The sequence below is a fragment of the Mesoplodon densirostris genome, chromosome 2 (genome assembly GCF_025265405.1).
Source record: "Mesoplodon densirostris isolate mMesDen1 chromosome 2, mMesDen1 primary haplotype, whole genome shotgun sequence".
Taxonomy (NCBI): Eukaryota; Metazoa; Chordata; class Mammalia; order Artiodactyla; family Ziphiidae; genus Mesoplodon; species Mesoplodon densirostris.
The window spans coordinates 36852665-36879456 of NC_082662.1; the positions used below are offsets into that span (position 1 = coordinate 36852665).

A 26792-nucleotide genomic window follows, 5' to 3' on the forward strand; every position below is an offset into this window, starting at 1 on the left:
CGGTATCAGGTTCACATCGAGGGAATGGGGTCCTAGAGTAGTATCAGGTTCATATTTGGATTGGGGAGCCTCTAACAGGATCCGGACTTCGTATGGGAGTTTGGGTCTGTCCATGCTCATTTTGGGGTTCCGGTTCGGTCCTGGAGACCGCGTCGGTTTAGGCTCGCTCGGGGTTGGGTTGAGGCCTCGTCGGGCCTACGCGTCTCAGCCGCTCTACGAGCGAGAGTGCACGAGGGGAGGGGCGGCGCCGGGGACGCGCACGGCAGGGGCAGGGGCGCGGGCGCGCGGCTGGAGCTGGCGCGGGAGCGACGGGAGCGGTGGCGGCGGCGGCAGAGGCGGTGGCTCCGGCTCCGGCTCCGGCTCCGGCTCCGGCTCCTACTCCAGCTCGGGTGGCTGTGGCGGGAGTGGAATTCGGTGGCGGTGGCGGCAGAAGAGGAGTGGGAGCAGCGGCCCCAGCGGCTTGGGGGGGACATGCGGACCGACGGCCCCTGGATAGGCGGTGAGTGACCCCCGGGCCCCCTTCCAGTCCCCTCCGCATCCGTCCTTTCCCACTCCCCCGCCCTCTCTCCGCGTCCGTCGAGCGGAGCTGAGGGCGGTCCCGGGGGGCTGGGGGTGCCGATTAGGCCGGGCCGCGCCCCCACCTGCCGCGCCCGCAGTCTCGGCTAAGCGCCCCCCGAAGCCCGGCGGCTCCTCCCCGCGTTACCCCGCGGCAGACGCGCCCCCCCACCCCGCCGCCGGCTGGCTAGCTCCCCACCGCCCCTCGCCGCCTTTCCCTTCCTCCCCCTTTCCCCCTCCCTCTCGCCGCACCTGAGCCGCAGCCCGCGCCCCCCCACCCAGCGCAAAGTTTCCCTTTTGCATCCGTGCTCCCCCTCCTGGGTCCCGCCTCGTCTCCCCCTACTACTGGCACGGACGCGCTCCGGGGGCGGCCCTCAACCTCCCTCAGCCACCCCAGCTCCGGGCGGGTCCAGGCCGCGCCCCCGCCTCACAGGCGCCCCCTCCCAGCCGGCGGGGGATCCGCAGCCGCCGCGCCCCCGTCTCCGGCTCGGGCGCACGTGCGGTCCCGGGGTGCGCGGGACGCGAGTTTGCAACCCCCCACCCCGCGGGGTCGCCGGCGCGGGCTGGGGAGGGAGGGGCCGGGCCGGGCTGTCCCCGCCCCCACCCGGGTGCCACGACCCGAAGGCCTTGGAGCGACCTGTCCCGTGAGGACGTGTCTAGTCGGACCCGCTCCGGAAAGTTCACTCAGTCGCCGCCCCGCGTCCCGTCCCGTGCTGGTGTGTGCCGCGGTCCTCATCGCTGGCCCACGATCCTGTCTCAGCTTCTTTCTCCGTTTCCCTTCGTGTGTCGGTGTCTCTCTGTGCCCTTCCACGTCTCTGTATCTCTGTCTCCCTGTGTCACGGCCTCCCAGTCTTATCCCCACTCCACCCCCTCCCCCGCCCCAGTAATCCCGGAGTCTCTCAGCTGGCTGCGACTCTCTCGGGGTCTCCCTGTTCTCTCTCTCTCTGGGTCTCTCTGTTCTTTCTCCCGGCTCTCTGTGCTCTTTGCCGGGTCTCTGTGTTCTTTCTCCGGGTCTCTCTGTGCTCTACCCGGGTGTCTTTTCTCTCTTCCCAGGTCTCTCTGTGCTCCCTCCCCCATCACTGGGTCTCCCTTCCCGGGTCTCTGTCGTGTCTCTCGCTGGTCTCTTGGTGTCTCTGTCTCCCACTGACTGGAGTCTCTGCCGCCCCTCTGCTGGCTGGCCTCCTCACCGTTTCTCTGGAATGCTGCCCCTCTGGTTCTTCCACCCCAGGGTGGGGGAGGGGCTAGTTTTTCTTCCGTTTTCAACACCCCCCCCACCCCCAGTGCAGGGCCCCGAGTTGGAGCAGGTTGGTGGGTGGGAGCCCGGTACCTGTCTGAGCTGTGAAAAGGAAGGGAGGCTGCTGGCAGGAGGGGAGGGGGGAGGTGGTCCTCTGGATTCCCCTGGGGGCAGCGGGGCAGGCCCGGGAGGCTGGACTGCTGCGTGCTGGTGATGAAGGCTCCACTTCGGCTCCTGAGCAGATGGGGGCAGGGATCCAGAGTGACCTGGTGTGGGATCTGGCCAGACAATCCTGAGAAGTGCGTTGGGGTGTGAGGCCTGGAGAAGGATCAACGGCTGATGCTTCCAGGGGGATCCTCAATGGTGAGGGATCCCTTGAGAAGGAAGGAGATCTGCTGAGGGATCCTTTGAGAGGCATGAGGGATCCATTGGGATACATTGCAGGGTTCTGTCAGAAAATCTCGGGAAATTCTATGCTTGGCTTCTTATCAACGCTTGCTTCAGGAAGCAAGAAAATCCGCGTTTTTCACTGATTACATGAATGAGCCCAGGGCTTCAAGAAGGAGCAGGTGTACCTCCCCAGGCGCAGCCCTCCACATCCGCAGCCCCAGGCCTAGGCCACACACTCACACCCCTCTCATTTCCACACTCAGCTCACCCTCCCACCCCTCACCCCCACTCCACATCCATTTGTCTCCTGAATGCCCTCATACTTGCACACTTGGGCCTGCATGGCAGCCAGAGCTCAGAAATCTGCTGTGCTTGCACACCCATGTACCGGTCTGTGTGCTTGCTTGTGCTCTCACTGCACCCCTATGCACAGTCCAGGGAGGGTGAGTGCACACTTGCAGTCTCATGCATTCTTTTTTTTTTAATACGTTTATTTATTTATTTATTTATTTTTGGCTGTGTTGGGTCTTCGTTGCTGTGTGCGGGCTTTCTCTAGTTGTGGCAAGTGGGGGCTACTCTTCGTTGCGGTGCGTGGGCTTCTCCTTGTGGTGACTTCTCTTGTTGTGGAGCACGGGTTCTAGGCGCACGGGCTTCAGTAGCTGTGGCTCATGGGCTCAGTAGTTGTGGCGCATGGGCTTAGTTGCTCCACGGCATGTGGGATCGTCCCGGACCAGTGCTCAAACTCATGTGCCCTGCATTGGCAGGTGGATTCTTAACCACTGTGCCACCAGGGAATCTTGTGCACACACTTTCTCGCACATTTTTGCTTGCTCAGAGACATCAGAACTCTGTAGTTCTGTTTTCTTTTCCATTTGCTCGTCCTCTTCCCTCTTTTATTTCCTTTAACAAGGAAATTGTTTTCATACAATTCCTTCCTCCCTCCTTCCGCCTGCAGCTCCTGGCCTCCTCTCTAGTCAGCCTTCTGCACGTAGTGTGGGTGGGTGTGGTGTCCAGGGCTTCTAGGAGAGGAGGCTGGATTTGGGTGCTGGTGAACCGGTTGGTGGGGGGCGGTTGCTGTAAGAGTAGACTCGCTACTTTTCTTGGGAATTGTTATTGATGTGCAGCAAAATGCTGGCCTTGGCTCTCTGCGCTCCCTCCACTCTTTCTCCCATCAGTCCTAACTGTAGGAGTCCAGTACTGAGGGCCCTTAGTCAGAGGGAGATGGGACCCAGACCTCTTCCTACAGAGGCTGTGACACATGCTACAACCCCTTCATTTTCCAGTTTGAGAACTTGAGGAGATCCCTTCCTCCCTGAGTCTCAGTTTCACCCCCTGTAAAATGGGAGAGGTAATCCAACCCTGGCCAGTTCCCAAGGCTGTCGTGAGAATCTAAGGGGACTGTGTGGCAGTGTATCAGCAGCAGTGGCGGTCGCTTCCCATGTTTCTGACACTGCCGTGTTCTTGGGCCAAGCTTGCAGCCAGGGCCCTGCCCTTGAGGAGCTTATGGTCCCGGGGGGAACAGATTGCATCATGGGAACGCAGAGCAATTCAGTAACCTCTTATTGATTGCCGAATGTGTGCCAGACTTTGGGCTAGGCACTTTCAGCCAGGCTGCCATGCTTCCTGTGGAACTAACAACTGTGTAGAAGAGGTAGCCCATCCCTTAGGAGCTGCTGAGGTTGAGCTCAGCAACAGCTCACCTAAAGCAGCCGCAATTCTGAGCCGAGGTTACAAGATTGGGGGAGTTCACCACGAGGCAGGGGAGAGTTCAGAGGTCAAGGAGAGATGAGTCTCAAAGAAGACCAAAAAAACAGGCTATCTGAATTGCCTTTTGAGGGATGAATAGGAGTTTTCCAATTGAAGAAAGGGCACTCTAGGCAGAAAAAAAAACAGTATGACTAAACACTCAGAGATCTTATCACTAGTGGTGTGTTCAGAGATACAGCAAATCACAGAGGATCTCTATTGCCCTGTTAAGTTACTGTAACTTTACTGTGAGAACACAAAAGGGAGATATCAAAGAATTAAAGCTTGAGGGTGTGTGTGTGTGTGTGGTGTGTGTGTGTGTGTGGAATGTGCTATGATCAGATTCATGCTTCTGGAAGAGGATTCTGTGGCTACGGGAAGTAAATGGAGACAGGATACCCGGTGAGGAGAAGGGTACAAGTAAGTCAGGTGAGAGAATTGTGGCTTGGTAGCATGTAGCCATTTAGAAGGCACATTTATTAGGGCAGGATGATTTATTGGATGTGGGGGTGAGGAAGAGGAAGGGGTCCAGGTTCCTGGGAGGGAGTGTGTGAGGCCTTCACTGCGCCGGGGACTTGGGGATGAGAGGTAGATTTGGGGCACAGATAATGAGCTCAGGGTTGGACATGTTGTTTTTGAGATGCGTGGAGCATTTGAGGGTCGGGTGGGGGACTTTCAGGAGGTGGTTGTGTGTGAGGATCTGGAGTTGGGGAGAGAGGTCTGCGCCAGAGGAAGGATGGAGAGTTATATGAGAGGGTGTAGAGCTGTGTTCAAGAGAAGACAACCTTAAGTGGTGAGACTCTAGTTTCAAACTGTTGGGTTCAACTCCGCTGAATAGCAGCGTGACCTTGAGCAAGTGGCTTAACATCTCTGAATCAGTTTTCCCACTTGTCAAATGGGTATGACAAAATTCCATGTCTCACAGGGTTGTTATGAGGATTGAAGTTAATATGCAGAAAGTTCTTAGAACAGGGCCTGGCATCTAATAAGCACTGCCATCTCAGTGTTAGCAGTTGTTATTGTAATAATCCTCAAAGGGTGAGGTGCAAACCCATCCCCATCAGAATCTCAGTGGGAGCGGCTTTAAAAACTAGACGTTGTTAAGATTTGGGCACCTGCTCACCTAAAGCAGCTGCAATTCTGAGCTTAGGTTAGCTGGCTAACCTAACCTAAGTGCCCAGCCCTCAGCCCTCATGTCATCGCTGGGATTGTGTGTGTTGCTCAGGTGTATTTGACCTTCAGGTGGGCTGGTGTGAGAAGACTAGAGGATGAAGCCCTGGGGAAGAGACCCCACATTGGGAGTGGGTGGAAGGGGATTCTGAGAAGGAGCAGCTTTGGTGTATTGGGTTCCCTGACCCCCCCTACCCACCCTGGGCCCTGGGCCCTCTAGTGAGGAGTCTGCCTCTGAAGTCCAGATGCACCCAGACTCTGTGTCCCCAACCTCCAGATCTGAGAACGATGGTTTGGGCTCCTCGGCAGTATTTTAGCTGTTTCTGGGGACTGTTCTGGTGCAGCTACCAGGTCTTCCTGGGGGCTGCTCTGGAGGGACGTCCGTGCTCCTCTAGATTTCAGCTTAGTCCTTGTCCCGCTGTCAGGCCAGGTTCCAGGCTTGGCAAATGACAGAGAGCCCTGCCAGGGGCCAGCCCCGGCTTGGTGCCAAGGCCTGCTTACCTGATCTTGGTCATGGCTGCCAACCTCACCCCTTATGAGGCCTTTGTGGGTGCCAAGCAGTGATTCCTAACTTGGGTCCGGTACCGGTCAGGCCACTCCTGAGGAGCTTTCTAGTTGGTCTCCTGGGCACACGCGGCAGCCCTGATTGTTGTTGTGTCTGGGGTGCTTCTGGGAGCTGCTACTGGTGACTCTGACAGGTGACTCTGATCGCCCTCCTAGGTTATTTTGGGACACCGGTGGTTCCAGGTGCTGTTCTGGCTCTTCTAGAATCCTATTTGTGCTATAGGCTCTTTCCAGGTGCAAGGTTCTGTGCCTGGTTTGTCTGTTCTCTGACCCACCTCCAGGCCATCTGGAGCACATCCCTCTATCCAGGTGTGGCTCCTGCTCAGCTTGGGTCCAGGTGCCAAGCCCAGTGCTCCTGGTGTGGCCTCAGGCGTGGCAGTAGGGCAGCTGGCTTGGGGGACCCTCCCCCTTCTCTACCTCAGACTCTGCCCCAGGGTCCCTGAGCAACAGTGGAGCTGACAGCCTCACATCAGGCCCTGTGAGGCCCTGGCAGGCGTCGCTGGACAAACGGGCCTTTGAGTTTGGGACACGGAAGCTGGTTTGTCTGGCCAGACCCGCCCGGCAGCCTGTGTGCTGGGAGTGGGGAGGCCACAGGGAACTTTGCGGAGAAGCCGGTGGGCTGGGAGACGGAAGCCTGCAGCCATCCTGAGCCCCGGGCTGTGAGCTGTGGCGGGAGGGGTGATGGAGGCCGGAGAGGGTGTGGGCTGCAGGGTCAGCGCGGGTGGTCGTGGGTTGGCCAGGCCTGTCCTGGCCATGCCCAGGCACGAGGACCTCCCCTGTGTTGCAGAGGCGGTCGGTCTCAAGCGAGGCTGATTCCCAGGTGCCAGGTGAGAGGGTGTGGGCGTGTCTGACCCCCGCCCCTACTCAGGACGGGGCCCACGCTGGTGGGAGCTCAGTACTGATCCTGGAAGGGAGGCGCCGGGCTCTGTCGCCCTGTGTGTGCCAGCGGAGGAGGCGTCCAGGGGCACACCTTAATTTTAAAAATTATAGAGCAGCAGAGAGTCAAAAATAAATATTGCTTCTGAAGCTTCTTTGAAGGCTGCACGGGTGCTGGCGCGGTCCTCCCAGGCTGGGCTGTTTTCTGTGAACTCACTCGCGCGTTCATCCTCTCAGTCAGTATATCTTGATGGAGCACCTACTATGTGCCGGCTCTCTGCTGGGTGCTGGGGACACGGAGGTGAGCCGGCACGCACTGAGCTTATGGTTGTGACTCAGCGGTCACTTGGCAACTGTGTAAGTAAATAAATCATATCGTGGTCACCACTCCAAGGCAAGGTCCAGGCGTGTAGTCCGGGACATCCTGGAAGGCCTCCCTGAGAAAATGCTGTTGGCTCTGAGATCTGAGGGGTCACTGGCTAGAAGAGGTGAGGAGTGCGGTCCAGGCAGTGGCATAGGGCCCGGGCAAGGCTGAGAGACTGCAAGAGGGTGGCACATTTGAGGACCAGAAGAGGAAGTTTTCGGGCGGGCTGGCGGGCTGGCTGGCTGGCTGGCTGGCTGGTGAGACGGAGCGTGGCCAGGTTAGGCTACAGAGGTGGGCGGCGCCGACTGCTATGCTGGAGGGTGGTGCTGAGGAGTTTGGACACAAGTTTTTCTGCTGAGGTCAGGGACTTGGTCTGTGTTGTTCACGGCTGTATGCAGGGTGCCTGGCAGAAAGCCTGGCACGTAGTAGGTGCTCAGGAGTATGGAAGAAGTGAGTAAATGAAGTGAAGAGATGGGCATTTTTCTAAATGGGGCTCGTCCTGGAGGAACAGTTCCATAACTTGCTTTTTCTTCCCCCTGCGTAAACAGCAAATTTTGAATGTCTTTCTGTGTCAATACCTGTTCTGCTGCAATGAAATTCTTAATATTTCCTTATCCTTTTCTCTCTTTCCAGGAAGAAGTGGAGGCCCCAGTGCCCTGCCCTCAGTGCTGGTTGTCCAAGAGTGACAGGCGTGAGCAGTCAGAGACCTGGTGAGTGTCCCCCAAGTTGTGGCCGGGCAGGGGTGCCGAGGGCCAGGCCAAGAAGCTTGGATTTAAAAAAAATTTTTTTTTCATATATTTATTTTATTTTATTTTATTTTTTTTGGCTGCGTTGGGTCTTCGTTGCTGTGCGCAGTCTTTTCTCTGGTTGCCGCGTCTTTGTTGCGGTGCGCGGGCTTCTCATTGCAGTGGCTTCTCTTGTTGAGGAGCACGGGCTCTAGGCGTGCAAGCTTCAGTAGTTGTGCAGTGCACAGGCTTTAGTTGTGCGGCACGCAGGCTTAGTTGTTCTGTGGCATGTGGGATCTTCCCAGACCAGCGCTCGAACCCGTGTCCCGTGCAGTGGCAGGCGGATTCTTAACCACTGCACCACCAGGGAAGCCCGAAGCTTGGATTTTGACTCAGGCTGGTGGAGAGCTGTGGAAGGGTTGTCACTAGGGGCGTGACATGATCCAGCATGCGTGTGGCAGAGAGGTGATGGAGGCCTGGACCAGGAAGGTGGTGATGGAGGTGGAGAGAAAGGATTTGATTGTTATTTAGGGAAGCCAAGTAGACAGGACATGGCGAAGTGTTGAATGTGGGGCATGAGGGAGGGAAGGAGGTGTCGAGGATGGCTCCCGGGTTTCTGACCAGAGTGGGTGATGGAGGTGGGTGAGGAATGGTATACAGCTCGTCAGCTGCTGTAGGTGTGAAATAGGCTTCCGGGTAACATTCTAGGACTTACACCAGGATCTCTATGCTTCCCATTCACTGTGTTTCTGTAGAAAAGACTGTTCCGTTCAACTGTAGGTTGTGGTAGAAAGAGCAGGGTACTCACAAGATCTGGGCCCATCCTTCTTTGTCTCTTTGAGGTCCCCTTCTTTCTTTCTGCTAGAAGCACAGAATGTGTGGGTTGGAGTTACGGGGAATGAGGTTGGGGAGTTAGGTTGGAGTCAGAGTGTGCTGGGCCTTGGTTGTCAGGCTAAAGACTGTAGACTCTCCCGAGGGTGGTGTGAAGGCACTGAGGCTTCTTAAGCAGAGAAGCAACATCCACACATTCATCTACCCGTTGCCCATTCGTTTGTTCATTCATGAAACATTATCTGCATGTCTACTGGGGGACAAAGCAGCAAACAGAGATGAGGGCCTTGATCAGATATGCATTTTTTTAAGCTGAAAGGGGGGCTTGGTTTGTTTGCAGGATGGTCTGGAAGGGAGTGACCAGAGGCAGGAAGCCCACCGAAGACATGGGCGCTGATGACATCTTCCTAACACCGCAGTGGTTGGGGTGGAGCCAGGGCAGATTCAAACGTATTGACCAGTGACATACGTGGGATGAGGAAAAGGGAGAATTTGAGGAGGCCTGGCTGGCTTGGGTGGCTGATCATGGTGGTGCTTGTTATGGAGGTGGGGACCTGGAGAAGGAGTGGGCTTGGGGAGGATGCGTTCTGGTTGGGCCATCCTCTGTAAGCTCCTTGAAGGCAGAGCCCATGACTGTCTTGTTCATCACCCTGCCTTCTGGCTCAGGGCCCAGTAGGGCCCACTGGGCAGTGCTGCATGATGGCTGGCGAAGAGGGGGAAGAGATGGGTCTGGTCTGGGCATGGAAGGGAAATGAGCATGTATTGGGTATCTGCTGGGGGCCAGGAAGGCTGTGTCACAGGTTGGAAAGGTCAGATGGGGAGGGTGGGTGTGGAGATACCTTTCACCTGGCTATCCTCAGATGATGAGTGTGACCTTCCTGGGAGCCCAGTCTCACCATAAAAGGTGCCTGAAATTGGAGCCCTCTGTCCTCTGGGGAGGCCACTTGCTGGTGGCCTGTTGAAGGGGTGGGGTGTGCTGTACGGCCCAGCTCTGGAGGCAAGACTGACTTGGAGGGGGAGGGGAAGGTGCTGTGAGATCCCAAGGCCTAGGTACAGCTAACATATGTCAAGCCTGCCTAGGGTATTGGGGCCCACGGTACCCATAGGGACTGAGTTCTGGGGCAGGGACCAGGGCAGCAGACCTTAGGTGACATGGGCAAAGGATCTTGCTGTCTGCATCAGGGTTTCTCAACCTCAGTATTGTTGACATTTTGGGCCAGATAACCCTTCGTTGTAGGGCCTGGCCCGTTATTGTAGGACGTCTAGCAGCATCTCTCGCTTCTTCCGACTGTGCCAATAGCACCTACTCCCGCATCCGCGTCAGACAATCAAAAATGTCTCCAGACATCGCCTAATGTCCCATAGCAGGGCAAAATCACCCTGGATTGAGAAGCGCTGGTCTACACCACTTCTTGCTGCCTTCACTGTGCTGTACAAATCTGGGAAACTGGGGAGGGCCACGCAGGGAAGATTCACAGTGATAGGCCACGGGAGCTGCGTTCTGGTGGGTGAGTAGGTGGCTGAGGCCAGGACAAGGCATTCTTTACAACAGAGAGAACAGTGCCTGCAGAGGACTAGACGCAGCCACGTTGGTGAACATTAACCCAAGGGAGGCTCCACTCTCCAGAGGAAGGAGGCTGGACGGCGGGTGGCTTAGGGGTTATAGCTGTAGGAAGGTGCCTCTGCTGGCTCCCTTGGTCTTCTGCCCCCAGAGCTAAGCCTCTGCTGGAGCTTGTGCCCCACCCCCAAGACTCTGGGATGCTCTTCCTAAGCTCCGCGTCCTCTTGCAGGGGAGACTGAAGAGCTGAGGGCTGCCAGAGGGTAAGTAAGGTCCCAGCTTCGAGAGGGAGGGAGGGTGGGCAGATCCTGGCTGTGCTCACAGACTCTGGCCAATTGTCTGGAGGAGCAAAGGCAGCCTGCTGCCGGGCAGCCTCCTTTCCCGGAGCTGGGGTCACGGCTGAGACTGATTTATTCCCGTCGTAATCTGGTGGTTGGTTTGGTGAGAGTTGGAAACATATTGGTTTTCCCTTCCCAAATGTAACAAGGCCTGTTTCCGCTTCCCCGGCCACTGCTGCAGTGCCACGTGGTGAAGTGTCCGGGACGTGACAAAAGGGTTAGCTGTCCACCAGTTAGAAGATGAACAGCTCGGGGCTCTGCCTGCTCTCACGCTCCTCTGCCCCAAGCGCTGGCCTCTCCCCTTCGCCGGCCGCTCCTTGGGGCCCTGGATACCCCTCCTTCTGCTGATGCCCATTTTGGGTCCCCAGCCTCCTGAGAGCCAGGGTCCTGGCCTGGGGAGGAAGCAGGGAGGAGGCTGTAGGAACAGGTGGTATTTGGAGACTAATTAATATTTGTGAATAATAACACGTGCCCAAGGGAAACAAATCAATTTGTGTTTGCATATTCATGAGGAGGCCTCGGAATGATCCCAGATGTTCTCCAGCCAGGGAACCAACCCCCGCATGTCTGGCGTCACATGGTCTCTCCTGGAGGGCCCCCCATTGAGGCTGGCAGGGGTGGTAGGGTGGGCTGCATGGCGGTGACATAGCCTCTGTGTAACAGGCCTTTCCGTGACGTTTGTATTTGAATCCTGTGGCTTGGTGTGGGGCCTGCTCCTTCCTTTTCCCTCAGAGCAGTGATTCCCAGGCTCTTCAATTTCACAAACCAGTAGTTTCCAAAAGTACTTGGGGGCCAGACATGGGGTTGGCAAAATTTTTTATCTTGCCAAGTAAGGACATTATAAAAAAAAAAAACAACTGGTATCTGCTATCACCATCACTTCCTACAAGAAAGGACATTTTAACACCAAGGACGTAATTTCAGAATAAAGGACAGTTCTTCACAAGAAAGGGCAGTTGGCAGCTTTACACTGATGTAGCAAAGAAAAAGGGTATATTAAAACCATTCTGAGTGTAGAAAAATGGCATTTGATTATATTGTACAATATCGTTCAGTATGGAATTGTTTTCCTGCCCAAGTGTGTCAGTTGGTAGAATCGATGTTCCGCAGTGCAATTCAGAGACGAACTGAGTGTGCAAGTGCTCAGGCCGTGTTTTCATCTCAGCTGTTGAGAGCCCAGACTCACCCAGCCGTGGGCGGAAGTGGACGCTCTGCTCTTAACGCTGTTGCACTGAATTCAGAAGGTTCTCAGCTACCCCAGCAAGGCTAGCGTCGATCCACCTCCCTGCTCCCCTCCCGCCACCTCCCCACAGGTGACCCTGAGCACTCTGGGATGGGGGCAGGGCCAGCGTCTAGACGGAGACTAGACCCAGGAGCCAGGACTCCTCCTATGCGGGGCCCTGGAGCTGGGAGTGGCCTGTGCCGCCTGACACTGGGGCAGGCTGTGTGCCCAGAGTCTGGGGCGGAGACAGCTTGCTCACACCAGGAGCTGGTGAGGGAGAGGCCCTGGCCCGGACAGCTCTGTGGTTGCCTGGGTAGTTCCCCGAGAACGTGTCCCTGTCTGTGTGTCCCCACGTCTCCCCATCTCTTTGGGTGTCCTCGTGTCCGTGGACCACTGGGAAGAGCTCTCTGGGAGGGAATGTCATTATTTTCAACTTCTTCACCTCTGTCTGTCCTACTTTCTGCATCTGAACAGTATCCTAGGCACTCCAGACCCAGATACACAGGAGGACCCTGGGGTCCCCAAGTCACGGCCACTTGTCTTTGTTACAGTGGGGGTGGGGTTACCAGAGGCAAACCCAGTTTCTCTGACACCCTTGGGCAGAATCTCATCCAAGAGTGTACCACATGATGTCTGCTCTGGAATTAACATCCCCTTGATGGCTGTACTGGGGACTGACACCCCATGATGTGTATAACAGGGTTATTCCTCTATGATGACGTACCCCTATAACATCCATCGGGCAGCTGCACCCCCATGATGTCTGTCTACACTCACATGATGTCTGGACAGGACTGCTACACTTCCGTGATGCCTTTCCCTGGGAATTGCACTGCCGTGATTACTGTACCAAGGCAGCTACGCCTCAGTGATCATTGTCCTGGGGAGTTACACCCCATGGTGATTGTGCTGTGCAGTTGTACCTCCATAATGTCTCTTCTCTGTAGCTTCATCCCCTTTACATCCATACCAGGGAGCTATGTCCCCCATGGTGTGTGTTCCTGAGGGTTATGCCCCCATGATGTCTGCACTGGGAGGAGGGTTCACACCCTGACTGCTTGTACCTGGGAGTGAAACCTCTTTGAATATTGTACTGTTGCACCCTATGATGTCTGTGCTAGTCCCCTCTGCCTCTGTCCTTTGGTGTAACACACCACTGATATGTGTACCAGGAGCTGCAGGATGGTTGTATCAAGGAGCCATACCCCTGTGACACCCTGGCCGGGCAGTTCACCACCTGATGTCTGCTGGGAAGTTGAATTCTATCGTTGGTCGCACTGCTGCACGACAGTGCCATGATGACCAAGCCCAGACAGACAGGGCCTTAGTGATGCATGTCCTCCATCCCAAGTTGGCCGTATGGGGCATGGTGCTGGGGACTTCCTCTCTCCTGGTCTCGCCACACTGAGCGGAAGCCCAGGCATGGTGTAACTGGGGCTGGATGCCCACCGTGCTGCTTCAGTGTGCTTGCTTTTGCTGCTTAGCCTGTCTCAGACTTTCGGTGAGATCTTGGGACAAGGGACGTCTCCCACCCTTTCCCCTTTGTGTTCAGCCCCTACCTCACTTCACAGTTGTACCTGCTTTGTCCCAGCACCTTTGCTCACCTCCTGCCCTCTGATCTTACGACCTTTGACTGTCCCAGTTGAGACTAGGGTCTAATTTCCAGGGAGGAGCAGAGCCATCTTTGAGCCCTGCCTCTTCCTGTTCACCAGCCCTGTCACCTCCTTGCAAATATTCTTACCGTTGTGGGTCAGCTGGCACCTGGGTCTGATCCCCACTCTCCCACCAGAATCCGTAGGTAACACTGTGGGGCCCCCAGGTGTGTTCACCGTCACTCACTCCCCTTCTGCGCCCTGTTGTGTCTCCAGAGCATTAAGGAGGGGCTTTGTGCATCAGCCCCTGGCCCAGAGCAAGGTGTAAGCAGAGCTGGTGGGCACTGGCACAGATCCCCAGAAGCCCCCTGAAAGGGAGCCATGGGAGAGAGACCCTTGGGAGCTCGCCACCGGGGCTGGAGAGTGATAGCAGTGTATGTGTACCGTCTGGTGTGGCCATGCTGAGGGCTCCACATTGGTGCTGGGTGGAGTGGGCGGCGGGGGCACATCTGGCTGAGGAGCCCTGTAAGCAAAGGCCTGGAGGCATTCAGGCAATCCCGAATGGTCTTCCCCATGCCCAGGTTCCTGGCTCAGCCCCGATGGCAGTTGTGAGCAAGTGCACCCCACCCCTTGATATGCTCTGGGCCACTGGGGCAAGGGCCGAGGAGGTGTGAGGTCAACTCTTAGGGTCCAGCACCCCCAGTCCTGGTCACTAGGGCCTCCCTGTGGTTTCCTGTGGTGGGAAGGTGCCATGGGAATTGGGTAGGATGAGGGTAACCAGGCGGTGCGGGTGCAACTTGTCCAGAGCACGTCCTGGCGAGCCCAGACGGGTTGTGGCTTTGGCTCCAAGCCTCTGATACCTGGATCTTGCCTGCCACGACCAAGGCTGTGCTCTGAGGCTTGTGCCCAGCATGCGGGCTCTGCTGGGGAGAGGAGGGGCAACAGGAGACCCCAGGGACTCTGGAGTCCCTGGCCTCTGTGGATCGGCTAACTACTCCGTCTCGGTCTTGCTTTGTTTGGTCTCTGTCTCCACCTGTGTGTCTCTGTGTCTCTCGGACCCCGTTTCCCTGTCCCAGTCCCCTTATGGAGGCAAGTTGGAAATTCTAGGTCTGGAACGGAACATCCCTATACATCCTCTGGTCTCAGTAGTCCCTGCCCCCTACTCAGGTTTAGAGAATGACCTGGGGGCCTCTTGTACTCTCTCCCTACAGTGTGACTGGTGGGTTATCCTTGGAGTCACTAGGGGATCGATGAGGAGCCTGGGTTTTCACAGGGGTCGGAAGGTCTGGGTGGTCATTGCACAGTCCAAGGGTGGGGGGTATCTGTTGAACTAGGCTCTGGGTGGTCAACGATGATGAGTGGTGGTCTTGGTCGTGAGTGGGGGCCAGGAGGTGGCATGTGGGCAATAAGACATTGGTGGGTACCAGCTAATTGAGTCTGCCCTTTTCTCTGTCACAGGTTGATTGTCCTGGACTGTGGCTGGCTGTGGTGCTGGAGCCCTGGATGGCCCCTGAGCCAGCCTCAGGGAGGACGATGGTGCCCCTCGTGCCCGCACTCGTGATGCTTGGTTTGGTGGCGGGTGCCCATGGCGACAGTAAGTCTGACCTCTCAAGGCATGGGATCTCGCAGATGGAAAGGTGCATTTCTCCCAGCAGGACTCTGGAAGGGGGGATGAGGCCAGCCACTAGGAGAGACAGGATGGCTAGATACACCTCCAGACCTTCTGTCCTAGAGAGACCCCACACACACACTTGGAGACCGCCCCCCTCCAAGTAATACTCCAGCCCCGTTCTTCCTTGGAGCATCCTGTGGAATACCCGCATGTCTCTTAAGGTGCTCCAGGGTGGGGCGTGTCTGAGTGTGACCCTGTTTATGGGGTGGAGGTGAGACATGTCCAGGATTCGTGTGGTCATTAATGATGTGCTCAGGCGTGTACTGTGTCCACCACTGTGGACCTGTGCAGAAGGCACAGTGTGGGCCATGTCGGTGTTGGTGTGGGAATGGGGGGCTGCACACAGGAACATGTATGGACATGTGAGTGGGATGCCAGAGGTGTGCACAGGTCCAGGGAACGATGGGAAGGCGAGCCACCATAGCCCTTCCCCTGGGCCAGACGTGTGTGTAGACACTGAGCACTTCCTTCCCCTCCCCACTTCAAGGCAAAGGGGCATCCCCCTCCCCCAGCCCCTCAGCCCTGAGAATGGGGGAAGATTGCACTTGGCCACAGGAAGCTGGGCTCCAGCGCCCCTCTCTGTGTATGGGGGGAGATGGGATTGTCCCCTGCCCAGATCCAACTCCGAACTTTGGTCCCTTTCCTGCCGCCCTTCCCCCTGCCTGGCACTACAAGACTGGCCGCAGCCCGCCCCGTTGCCATGGTTACCATTGCTTGGTTACCGGTGGGAGGCGGGGCACAGGGCAGATTTAGCCAATCTGCACACTGAGGGGGAGGGGCGAGGTCGGAGCCAAGGTCCCTGGGGAACAGAGCTGTTCCCATCCTGTCCGGAGCCCAGAGGTGGCAAAGGGCCAACCTGGGGGTCAGCGCAGGGGTCAGCAGGCCATAGGGTTCCCCCACCCCCCTCTCCCTGTGTCTGGGAGTAGAGCTCTCTTCTTGCCCCAACCAAACCCTTTCTCCTAATGGCTCATTAATTATTCAGGACCAGATCCTGGAGGAGGTGGGACTGGAGCGCCCCGCCCTTTGTCCTCCAGATTGGGTGGGGCCAGAAGAGCAAGGAGAAGGAGAGGGAGTTCCTCCTGGGGCGCGGGGTGAGGGGTAATGGGAGACTTGAGGTGCGGGTGATGAGAGGGCTGGGCTAGCAGGAACAGGGAGGGGTTAGGGGGTGCAGGTGATCTCCAGCCCGGTTGGGGCTGCTGGGAGAGAGCTTGAGCCTGCAGGTGCAGGCTGGGTGGGACTGACAGTGGCACGGAGGCTAAGGCTTGTGAGGGCCAGTCCTTGGACACTGAAGTCTTGGCCTTGCTCCCCCACCCTCACTCTGGACACTCTTAGGGCCTTCAAATGGGAGCTTGAGAGCAGAGGGAGGACCACCCGGCCGGGCTTTTGGAGACAATACATCTTGGGAGCATAACTGTCTTCCCTCCTACTCAGACCTAACATGCTGGAACCTGTACCCTCACCCTCATCCTCCCAGACCTGCCCGTCTTTCTGTGTTCTCTCTCCTGGTGAATGGCTTTCCCACCCACCCAGCCACCCAAGTCAGAAACCTGGGCCTCCTCCCAGCCTCCTCCCTCTCTCATACCCACATCTAATCCATCACCAAGTGCCGCTGTTTCTCCCTTCTGAATATCTTTGGAATGCATCCACCTCTCTCTCTGCTGCCCTCACCCAAGCCATGCTCGGCTCTTGCTGGGGCTTTTGCAGGCAGTAACCTCCTAGTGGCTTCCCTGTCTCCAGTCTCTGTCCTCACCGTCCAGTCTCTGTTCCATGGTAGGAGTCATGTTGCAAAATGAAAGCCTGATCGTGTCGCCCCTAATTTTAAGATCGCTCGCTCTCTTCCCCTGTCACCTTTAGGATCCAGCCTTGAGGTCCAGGCCCTGCATCTTTAAGCCTCTGCCAACCTCATCCTTCACCTGCCCCACCCCACGCCCCCGCCGTGCTGACTTCTCGGTTGCTCCCATGCTCCCAGGCCTCTGTTCCTTCTGCTTCCTCTGATAGGAACCCTCTTCCCCATCCCGTTCACCTGATGAGTTCCCACTCACCTGGAGCCATCACCTCCTCTAGGAGCCTGGGTCATGTGCTGCTCCCCTGGGCACCTGTGACTGCTTCAGGTCTGTCTGTCCCATTGGACTGCGAGTCCTGAGGGGTCAGACCATTGTCCAGTTTAGGGCCTGGAGTGTGGTAGATGAGTGAGTGTAGGGGTGGAGTCAGGCCTGAACCCCTAGTAGGACTCAGGGGGCAGGGCAGAACAATTTTTAGAGCAGAGGCCAAGAACCTCCATGCTGGTCCCTTAAGGACCAAAGACCAGGGTGTTGAAGGTAGGAACCAGCTGGAGATGCCGAAATAGGTGAGTTGGGCTCTGTTCCCAGGCAGAGAGCCATGGGAGAGGGGCGTGGGCTGGGGGCTGTGATGACCTGATCCCAGGAACACTGCACATACGTTTGGATCTGTCCCCCGCGTCATGGCCAGGCTCGGGCTGGGCCTGGGAGACTGCTAGCTGGGGCGAGTAGTCAGCGTGGACAGAGCTGCTGCAAAAGGTAGGGCAGGCGCCCCAGAGAATTGACGACTGGAGCAGTGGAGCGCAGAGCGGACAAATGTGTTTCTATAGGCCTCTTAACGAGACAAATGAATGGGGGCCCTGGCCTCTGAGGGGAGTGCAGGGAAGGGGGGCGGAGAAGCAGCTGCCAAGGGTTAGCCCAGAGGCCCCGGCGTCAATGCCGAGTCAGCTCCGATGGGGACCTGGGCACGTGGGGCTCGGCGGCTCCCCCAGCTGGGGCTCGTGGCTTCTCACGAGGGAGGCTCATGGGGCCAGAGGTGGTCCTGAGCAGGAATAGGTTTCTGCTGATCCGCTGTGTGCATGTCAGGTGCTCGGTGGGAAGAATCCACACAGGCCTGCCTTCGGAGCCCGCAGTGTGGGTTACTACAGCGTCCACTGTGCTGGGGTGGTGCTGACACAGAGGTGGTGACCTAAGCATCTCTGGGGGGAGAGGTGTAGGGGGGCTTCCTAGAAAACAGGGGCCCTGAAAGTTAAGTGGGCATTTGCTAATGGGGGCCATTGCCTGGTGAGATGAGATTAGGGGGAAGAAGCAGGAATGGGCCCGGGCTTCTCACTGGAGCCCATGGGAGGACCATCATGAGGACCATCTCCCTTTTGTCCCCAGACAGCTTAGCACAGTCCAGTTACTTGGAATCATAGGAGCCCAGAGGAGGATGCCTGATGGCTAGGAGTGTAGGTAGGGGCAGAGGCCTAAGTAGCTGAGGATGTATCTGTCGTATCACCACCCCCACCCAGCCTGGGGAGCTGGAACATGGCAGGGTGCTGCACGCAGTTCTGCGGTGCCCTCCTCCTCATCCTTGGGGAGGCAGGACCTGGTGGGCCAGCTAGACTCTGCCCTCCATGGAACTTCCGGCAGGTTGCTTTCTCTCTCAGGGCCTGTTTTCCTATTGCACAATGAGGATAATCACTTCTACCTGGAAAGGTTAACTGAGGTCACATGTTCAAGGCACCTGGCACTTAGTATGTGCTCCCTCCATCCTAGGCCATGACCTGGGGCTCCCAGTGTGTCCCCTGGGAAACCAGCGTTGTCTCTGAGCGGGCTTCCCTCCTGGGGATGCCAGGAGTGGTCACAGGAGCCAGCATTAATGAGTCCCCAGCTCATCAGACCGTTCAGGGCCTGGGAAACCCGCCTCCCTCCCCTGCCTCACCACCCCTTGCTGCTGCGTGTATGTGTGCTCTGCAGGGAAGGCACAAAATAGGTGGCACAGTTTGGCTGGACCCTGGGAGGTGTGGGGGGGCCCCCACCCCAACCCCCGCCCAAGCCAGCCCATTTGTTTCCTTTCTTAGGCCACTCCCTCCCACTTTGCGTGGGCTCAGCTACCTGTGCGAGTCCAGGGCACGCCCCTGGGGGCTGCTGCCCAAAGACCTGTGCAGCCCACGACCTCCATGTGCTAGGGGAGGGGAGGTGGACCCACATCCTGGTGGGGCAAAAAGCCCCTCCGGACACGTGGTCTTCAGAAGTTCTGTTCAGACCCTCCCCGAACACTAGCTCTGGGTCTGTACTGGGTGAAGTAGTCAAGTCACCTGATTTTGCCTGCCTGCCTGGGGACCTGACTGGTCACTGTGGCCCACGGGCTGCGGGACACAGAGCAGGCTCCCACAGGCTTGAGAGTAGGGTGCACAAGAGGGGCAGGGCACGCACAAAGGCAAGGGGTTGCCCACAGACCTGGGTGGGTGACGTGGCCACAGGGCCTGAGCTGTGTCCTGCACGGTGCTTGGCCTGTGGCAGGTGCTTTTTTTTTTGAAAGAGTCAAGAAAGCCTGGAGAAGTTAGCAGGAGTGAGTGTGGGGAAGGGAGCCGGGAGACAAATGTCAGCACAGGGTTTGTGCTCCCCAAAAGTCCGCCTGGTGAAGAGAGGCGAGGGTTTGGCAGGGCTGCGGGAAGAGAGGTGCCCACCCGTGGGGGTGAGTGGGCTGAGGGACATGAGGGGCTGGTCTGTTGGAGGGGGGGTCCTGCCCCCTGGGCTGCCCCGGGCCCGCGTGCTGCCAGTCTTGCCAGAGCCTGGTGGGTGGGTGGGCTGGGCAGGGCTCTGGCCCCTCTCCAGCCTCCGGGGCGGGTGGTGAGGTCCACCTCCTTGATGGCCCCAGGCCTTGGGCGCCATCCAGCCTCTCCTGTACTCAGGCCTTCCCCTTCCTCTCTCTCCCTCTCCCCCCCCACCGCCCCCCCATACCTGGCTGCCTCCCCAGCTTCTGGTTCTTTGTTTGGCGTGGAGGCCCTGCCCCCAGGCACACTCACCCGGCCATTCTGGTTCAGCAGGTTCCAGCCTCTGGTTTCTGCAGCTGACACGTTGAGGCAGGAGTTTCACCCAGGGCTTCTCTCCCCAGCGGGCAGCAGGGGCTCCCCAGTGTGGTGTGTGAGGGGCCGAGGTCTCCATCCTCTGCAGGCCTTCCCTTGTGGTCGGGTCACCTTCACTTGCCCGCCCCACCCCCCTGTACCAGGAATGGGGTCGGGCGCTGGGACCGGGGAGAAGCAAGGCAGGCGTGGTATCTACCCTACTCAGGGTTATTGTTCTCTGTCGGGAAGCAGCCACGAATTAAATACTCCTCCAAAGTGTGGAGAAAGTAATAACCTCACACGTGTACATAACAAACCATGAGCAGTGCTGTGAGAGGCAGTGGGAGTCTCCAGAGAGCCTAAAACCCAGAACTGAGCTAGTGGAGGTGGGGGCCACAACAGGGGCACCAAGGAAGGTTTTCTGAGGAAATGATGTTTAAATTGAGATCAGAAAGGTGAATAAGAGGTAGTGGGTAAAGAGGTAGTCTAAGAGGTTTGTGGCAGAAGGAACGGCTTATGCAAAGGCCCTGAGGCGCAGGGGGGCATTGCTTATCCAGTGGACGGCAAGCCAGGGCTCTGGGGGGTGTGAAGGGCTGGGGTGAGACCTGGCAGGGCTCCAGGTCTGAACTCCATCATGACGGGAGTTTAAATCTTGGGGTTTAAATCTTGGGAGGCCTTTGGAAGGTTTTGATCAGGGAAGAGGCTGCTGCTTCACTCTGGCTGCTGAATAGAGACTAGGGACGCAGCTGGTTAGGTTGGTGGAGTGTCCAGTCGAGAGAGGGTGATGGCAGTGCAGAAGGAGAGCAGGGAGCCGCTGTCTGGAGGTGTGGGGGAGGGGCGTGCAGTGTGCAGGGGGGTGGGCAGGAGACTCCTCCCCACCCCCAAGTTGGGCAGGGGCGTCCTATCTGAGAGGATCTCACTGAGAGGACAGGCTCTGCAGACAACTGCAGACTGGGAGAGTCCGGAACCTCCTTCAGAGGGCAGTCGAGGCAAACTGAGGCTTCCTGAACCTTTGTGATGTCCCCATACCCCTCGGGCCCCCAGCAGGTTTGTGTGTTTCCCCAATAAAGCTGCCCTCGCCCCCTCTGGGTATTCCAAGAGCAGTCAGGTAGGTCCCCGCGTCTCCCTCCTCCAGGGGGGCCCTGGGTGCTGTAGGATGTGCTTAGGATTTGGAATCCTGGATCAAACCCTAGCTCTACTCCAGATCCATCTGTGCTTTGTCTGTTGTTTAACCTTCTGAGCCTCCATTTCTGCATCTCTAAAACGGGGGTGATAAGACTACTGATGCTAAGGAGGGTGATGGCCGCCCACGGGCAAGGTCCACCACGTGTCCAGCCTGTGCAAGCAGCCTGCAGACATCACATTTCGTGTGCACAGATCCCTATCACTAGCACCATTTTGCAGATGAGGCTCAGAGATGGTGAGTGACTTTCTTAATAATTACATAAAACCTCCAGAGCCCACTGGACCCTGGGGTGCTGGGTAAGATGGGCCCCTCCCTGCTCCCTGCAAGGCTGAGCCCTCCCAGCTCTCTGTACCTGCAGCTGTCACTCCCGACCCTGGTGGTCCCCCAGACCCTTCCCTCCTCAGAGACTCTGCCCCATCTGCTGTCCCTCTTCTGTCCACTGATCAGCACCTTCTCCCTCTGCTGGCTCCTTCCCATCAGCATTAAATAAATAAATAAATATTATCTTTCACATCTTAGGAAAAAGAGAAACAAGAGTAGGAATTTCCTTGGTGGTCCAGTGGTAAAGAATCCACCTTGCACTGCAGCGGACGCGGGTTCTATCCCTGGTCAGGGAACTAAGATTCCCACATGCCGCGGGGCAGCTACGCCCCTGTGACACAATTACAGAGCTCGGGTGCCCTGGAGCCTGTGCACCACAACTAGTGAGAGAAAACCCGCACACCACAACCAGACAGAAGCCCCCACACACCACAACGAAGATCCCGCGTGCCTCAACAAAGATCCCATGTGCCGCAACTAAGACCCAGCACAGCCAAAAATAAATTAAATAAATAATAAATAAATCTTTAAAAAAAAAAGAAGCAAGAATGTAAAAACCTCCCTTCAGCCCATCCTCCAGGTGCCATCTTCTCTTTATCTTCCCCATCACAGCCAATCTTCTTCTTCTTTTTTTTTTTTTGACAGCATTGGATCTTTGTTGCTGTGTGTGGGCTTTCTCTAGTTGCGGGCGGGCAGGGGCTACTCTTCTTTGCGGTGCACAATGGGCTTCTCATTGCAGTGGCTTCTCTTGTTGTGGAGCACAGGCTCTAGGCGCACAGGCTTCTGTAGCTGTGGCACACAGGCTCAGTCATTGTGGCTCGCGGGCTCTAGAGCACAGGCTCAGTAGTTGTGGCGCATGGGCTTAGTTGCTCCGCAGCATGTGGGAACATTCCCAGACCAGGGATCGAACCCCCGCCATGTCCCCTGCATTGGCAGGTGGGTTCTTAACCACTGCACCACCAGGGAAGTCCCCAGTCTTCTTTAAATAGTCACTGTACTCTGCTCTCCACTTCTTCACCTCTTGCTCCTTGACATTCTTTGGTCTGGCTTTGGCCCCTGCCGCCCCACTGACTCTGCTCTTGGCAAGGCCCCCAACTATACCAATGTGAACTGTTTCTGGCAGGTGTCTTGGAGTCATATAGGCTTGAATTCAAATCTCAGATGTGCCGCTTATTGGATGTGTGACCTTGGGCTAGTGACTTGACCTCTCTGTGCCTCTAAACTGGGGATAACAACAGTGAAGGACTAAATGAGATAAAGTACCTGGTGCAGAGTGGGATTATCATCATTGAACAAACATGTTTTTGTTCCAGAGACCAGACCAGGCCTGGGCTCATCGGCACCAAGCAGGTGGTCTGAAATGTCATTTCTCATGGTAGCAGCCTTCCTGTAGCTGTTCATTGGTCTGATTAATCGGAAATGGATCCGCTATCAGGATTAGCAAGGCATTTCTACATCTTAATGAAGGCCGGGTTTCCAGGGTCTTGTGACCCTGGGTGGTGGGATTCCAGGTTGGCCCTGGTGTGTGTATCAAGGTGACGTGGGTGGGCATGGCAGTACAGTGTCCAAGCCCCCTCCCTTCTCCCCCTCCCCCTGCCTCTCTGTGGACACTTTGGGGAGACGTCCAAGCCATCGGAAGGCAATAACCCAGCCAGTGGGAGCCAGGTGGGGAGGGCAGATTTACAGGACAGCATTCACCTGGGAAGACATCCAGAGAAACTTAGGAGGTGGAATGTCTAGGCCTTCAGGACTGATGGTGTGTGGGGGCCGGGGAGAGGTGGAGTCACGGTTTCTGGCTTGAGCCTTGCGGTGGATGGAGGTACCATCACCCTGGTGGAGAGCAGTAGGGGAGGGACACATCCAGGGGAGATGCTAGGGCTGTTCCCAGCAGCTCTCAGCATGCCTTTGTCCTAGAGCTTGGAATTGATGGGGGGATGGGAGACAGAAGAGTGTAGCAGTTAAAGTATGGACTCCAGACTCAGTCGCCTGGGTTCAAATCTTGGCTCTGCCACTAACCAGCTGTCATGTTAGGCAAATCCCTTAATCTCTGTGTGTCTTGACTTCCTTCTCTATAAGCACAGATAAGTGTAGCACACAGCTCATGTTCTCACAGCTCTTTGAAGAGTGCCTGGCACATAAGAAGCACTGCATAAGGGTTAGGCGTCGCTACTGTTATTTCCTCTATAGATCTTTCTTGCCCCCCACCCCATGCCTGCCCCCTGTAGTACAGGCCATGTTGGCAGTGACTGTGCCATGATGACTTGGTGTCTCTATCTCTCCAGGCAAACCTGTCTTCATTAAGGTCCCTGAGGACCAGACTGGGCTGTCAGGAGGGGTGGCCTCCTTCGTGTGCCAAGCCACAGGGGAACCCAAGCCGCGCATCACATGGATGAAGAAGGGGAAGAAAGTCAGCTCCCAGCGCTTCGAGGTACAGTCTCGGGTGGGAAGGGGCAGGCAGGGCTCCAGGTCTGCCTATTCTGGGGTCTGGCCCTACCTCACCTGCTCTTGGTCTCCCTCCTTGGGGGCCTTTCGGCAGTGAGAGGATGGCTGACCCTGAGCAGGCTTCTGTGTCCTGAGCAGGCTGTGACCACGTGTCTGTCCTGCGGCAGGTAATTGAGTTTGACGACGGGGCAGGGTCCGTGCTGCGAATCCAGCCATTGCGGGTGCAGCGAGATGAAGCCATCTATGAGTGCACGGCCACCAACAGTCTGGGAGAGATCAACACTAGTGCCAAGCTCTCAGTGCTCGAAGGTACGTGCTGGGGAGGGATGGGGCCTGGTGGGTGCGGAGACTGATGCAGGGATGAGCCAGCCAGCCAGGCCCGTCCCCACCGTGGGCTGGGGTGTTTTTATGGAAAGGAAAACTACTGGCCATCCTGGGGTCAGCGAAGGTCAGTGGTGGGCAGGGACGGTCACTGGATTTTTGGCCTGTGCCAAAGCCCGCTGTGTGCCTCGTGTCTTTGTGTTCTACAGAGCCGGGATGTTGCTCGGTGGGTCTGGGGACTGACTTGAGGTGTGGGGCTGCAGCTACATATCGTTTGGGGTACATGACTCGTGGCAGTGGTTGTGATTTTCATGTGGAACCTGGCAGTAGGCCTCAGAGAGGTGTGTTCCCAGTCACCGTTAGGAGCAAGGGCCCTAAGCTGGAGGCTGGGGCTCCGTATGTGGGCTTTAATGACTTCTCTCACTCCGCGGCTCCTCCGTTCATTCACAAACACTCCCTAATGCTGCCTTGTGTCCTGAGAGTTATCTGACCCGGTCCTGCCCTTGAGCCTTCAGTCTCCAATAAGTCCTGCGGCTGTGGCCCAGGGGACTGTGGGGCAGGGTACAGCGTAGAAGGGAGCTGTGGTCTGAGTCCTGGGGACAAGTGGGAGTTGGGTTGGGGACCTCGGCAGGGGAATAGCATCAGCATGTGCCAAGGCCCAGAGGCAGGAGAGAATGGTGCTTTCAAGGAACTCTGAGTGGTTCCGTTTGGTTTTGGGGTGGGGGGGGTCACTGGAGGACACAGAGAAACGGGGAAGAGTAATTCAACATGAGCCTGGAGAGACTGGAGGGCAGATGACACAGGACCAGGCTGAGAAATGAACACTTTCCTGGGGATATAGGAAGCCACAAATAGAGAGTGACATGATCGCCCCCCACCACCCCAGCCATGATGGAGTCATCAGTCTGAATGTGTCTGCCTGTATTTTCAAAATATGGCATTGATTGTTGCTTTTTTTAAAAAAAATTACAGTAACAATACCTGTTCACTGTTGAAAATTTGGTAAGTATAAAATAACACATAGGAAAAAATAAAAATCACCTGTTTCTCTTACCTCTACTATTAACTTTTGGTTATTTCCTTACAGTCCATTTTCTGTGCATGCATGATATATGTAGCAAAAACAGGATTACATTCTGCTCAATGATTTGTGGACTGCTTTTTAAAAAAACATTTCATGAACATCTTCCTCGCCATTTTTTTCTGCATCATTATTTTTAATGGCTGTGGGTAAGTGTCACGTGCAAGTACCCTAATTTATTTAGCCACTCCCTTATTGTTGGACACATATGTTGTTTCCAGTTTTTTGCTTTTATAAATAAGGTGCTATACACTTCCTTGCAGATAAGATGTGTTCACCTTCCTGATTATTTCCTTATTCTAGATGCATGGAAGTGGAATTGCTGGATCAAAGTGCACATGCGATTTTAAGCCTTTTCAGTATTTCCAGAAGACTGTGTCAGTTTACACTCCCACCAAGCAGGGCATAAGAGGGGCCTCTTTTCTGCTTATCCTCACCAGCAGTGGGAATTATCATTTTAAAAAGTCTTTGCTAAGTTAATAGGCAAAAAATGGCATCTCAATTTAATTTGCATTTCTTTGATTACAGAGCAGTTGAACATCTTTTCATATTGGCCATTTTTACGTTGTGGCTTTATGTGTTCACACACACGTCCATTCAGTAACTCCTTTGTGACTGTGTGTCTGCTGCGAGGCGGGGCAGGGCCCTCCAGCTTAGAGGGGCAGTGGAGGACAGTGGTTAAGAGCAGGGCCTCTCGACCACTTACTCTCTCACCTTGTGACCTCAGGCAAGTAACCATGCCTCTGAGCCTCATTTGCTCGATCTGTAAATAGGGACATAGTACTTGCCACCCAGGCTGGTAGGGAGGATTAAATAGGAGTTAAGCACCTTGCCGGATTCCAGCATGAATGGTAGCTGCTATTGGGCTGGAAGCAGCACATCCCAAGGGCCAGACGTGTGAGCTGGCTGTACCTGGCGTCTCTGCTGCCTGGCATCATCTGGGTGATACAGCCCCCACCATCCACTCCTGTGGGGGGCGGGGGGCCCAGAGGACAGGCCCTGGGCCAAGATCCCTGATGGTTGAGTGCTTTCAGGGTGCTCCCTGCCACCCCGACCTCAGTTTCCCCACTTATGACCTCAGGACAGGTATTTCAGCACTACCCTCCCTCCTGTTGCTGTCTGCCCCAGCAGGAGCCATCTGCCTTGCCCTGGCATTTGGGAGGTGGCTGAAGGGCCAGACTGTGGCTCCCACCCCAGAGGGCATCTCTCAGGCCCTCATATTAAGGGAAAGAGAGCCTTCTTATTAGTGTTGGAAGAAAAGTCCCCCCAAAGCCCCTACACCCCAGTTTTGGCCCTTGCTCTCCCCAAGTCCTCTGTCGGCACTCTCCTATCCCCACCTCTGCCCTGGGCAGCTTTATCTTTTAAAGGGTTGAGGAGGATTGGGATGTTCTTGCAGGGGCTGAGGTAAGGGGGTTCAGACTTGCAGGGGTCTGTCCTTCTAGAGGGGCCTTCTTGGATGAGGGTTTCTCTAGCAGGGGTCTGGGGTCTGTTTGTGCTTCTCGGGGTGGGAGATGTCTGATGAGGTTGGGAAGCGTGTAGGGCCCTACCCGTGTGCCTGGCCCAGCCGAGATGGAGCCGTGGGCCTGAATGAGCCCCTGCTGCTCCTGAAACACAGCACCCGCAAGATGAAATGCTGACTTACCATGTTGGTCTGCATAACCTTGATCGTCTGGCTCTGGGCATGGCAGAAAGGAGGGGAGAGGGAGGCCTCAAAGGTGCCAGGGGGCGGGGCCAGAGGAAAGCAGCCCCGCCCTGCTGCGCCAGGCCTCCTGT

At 56.4% G+C, this 26792-nt stretch overlaps 1 protein-coding gene across 4 annotated transcripts in view; it reads left to right on the top strand.

Annotated features, from left to right (window-relative positions):
- Window positions 1-360: 360 nt before the first annotated feature.
- PTPRF (protein tyrosine phosphatase receptor type F) overlaps window positions 361-26792 on the top strand; it is an 85206-nt gene continuing 58774 nt past the window's right edge. For all 4 annotated transcript variants that reach the window (XM_060089663.1, XM_060089664.1, XM_060089665.1 and 1 more), the window contains exons 1-5: window positions 361-499; window positions 7533-7609; window positions 14624-14759; window positions 23458-23603; window positions 23785-23926. In XM_060089663.1, the coding sequence (XP_059945646.1) occupies window positions 14669-14759; window positions 23458-23603; window positions 23785-23926 (379 nt within the window). In that variant the 5' untranslated portion in view covers window positions 361-499; window positions 7533-7609; window positions 14624-14668. The remainder of the gene's footprint in view (window positions 500-7532; window positions 7610-14623; window positions 14760-23457; window positions 23604-23784; window positions 23927-26792) is intronic.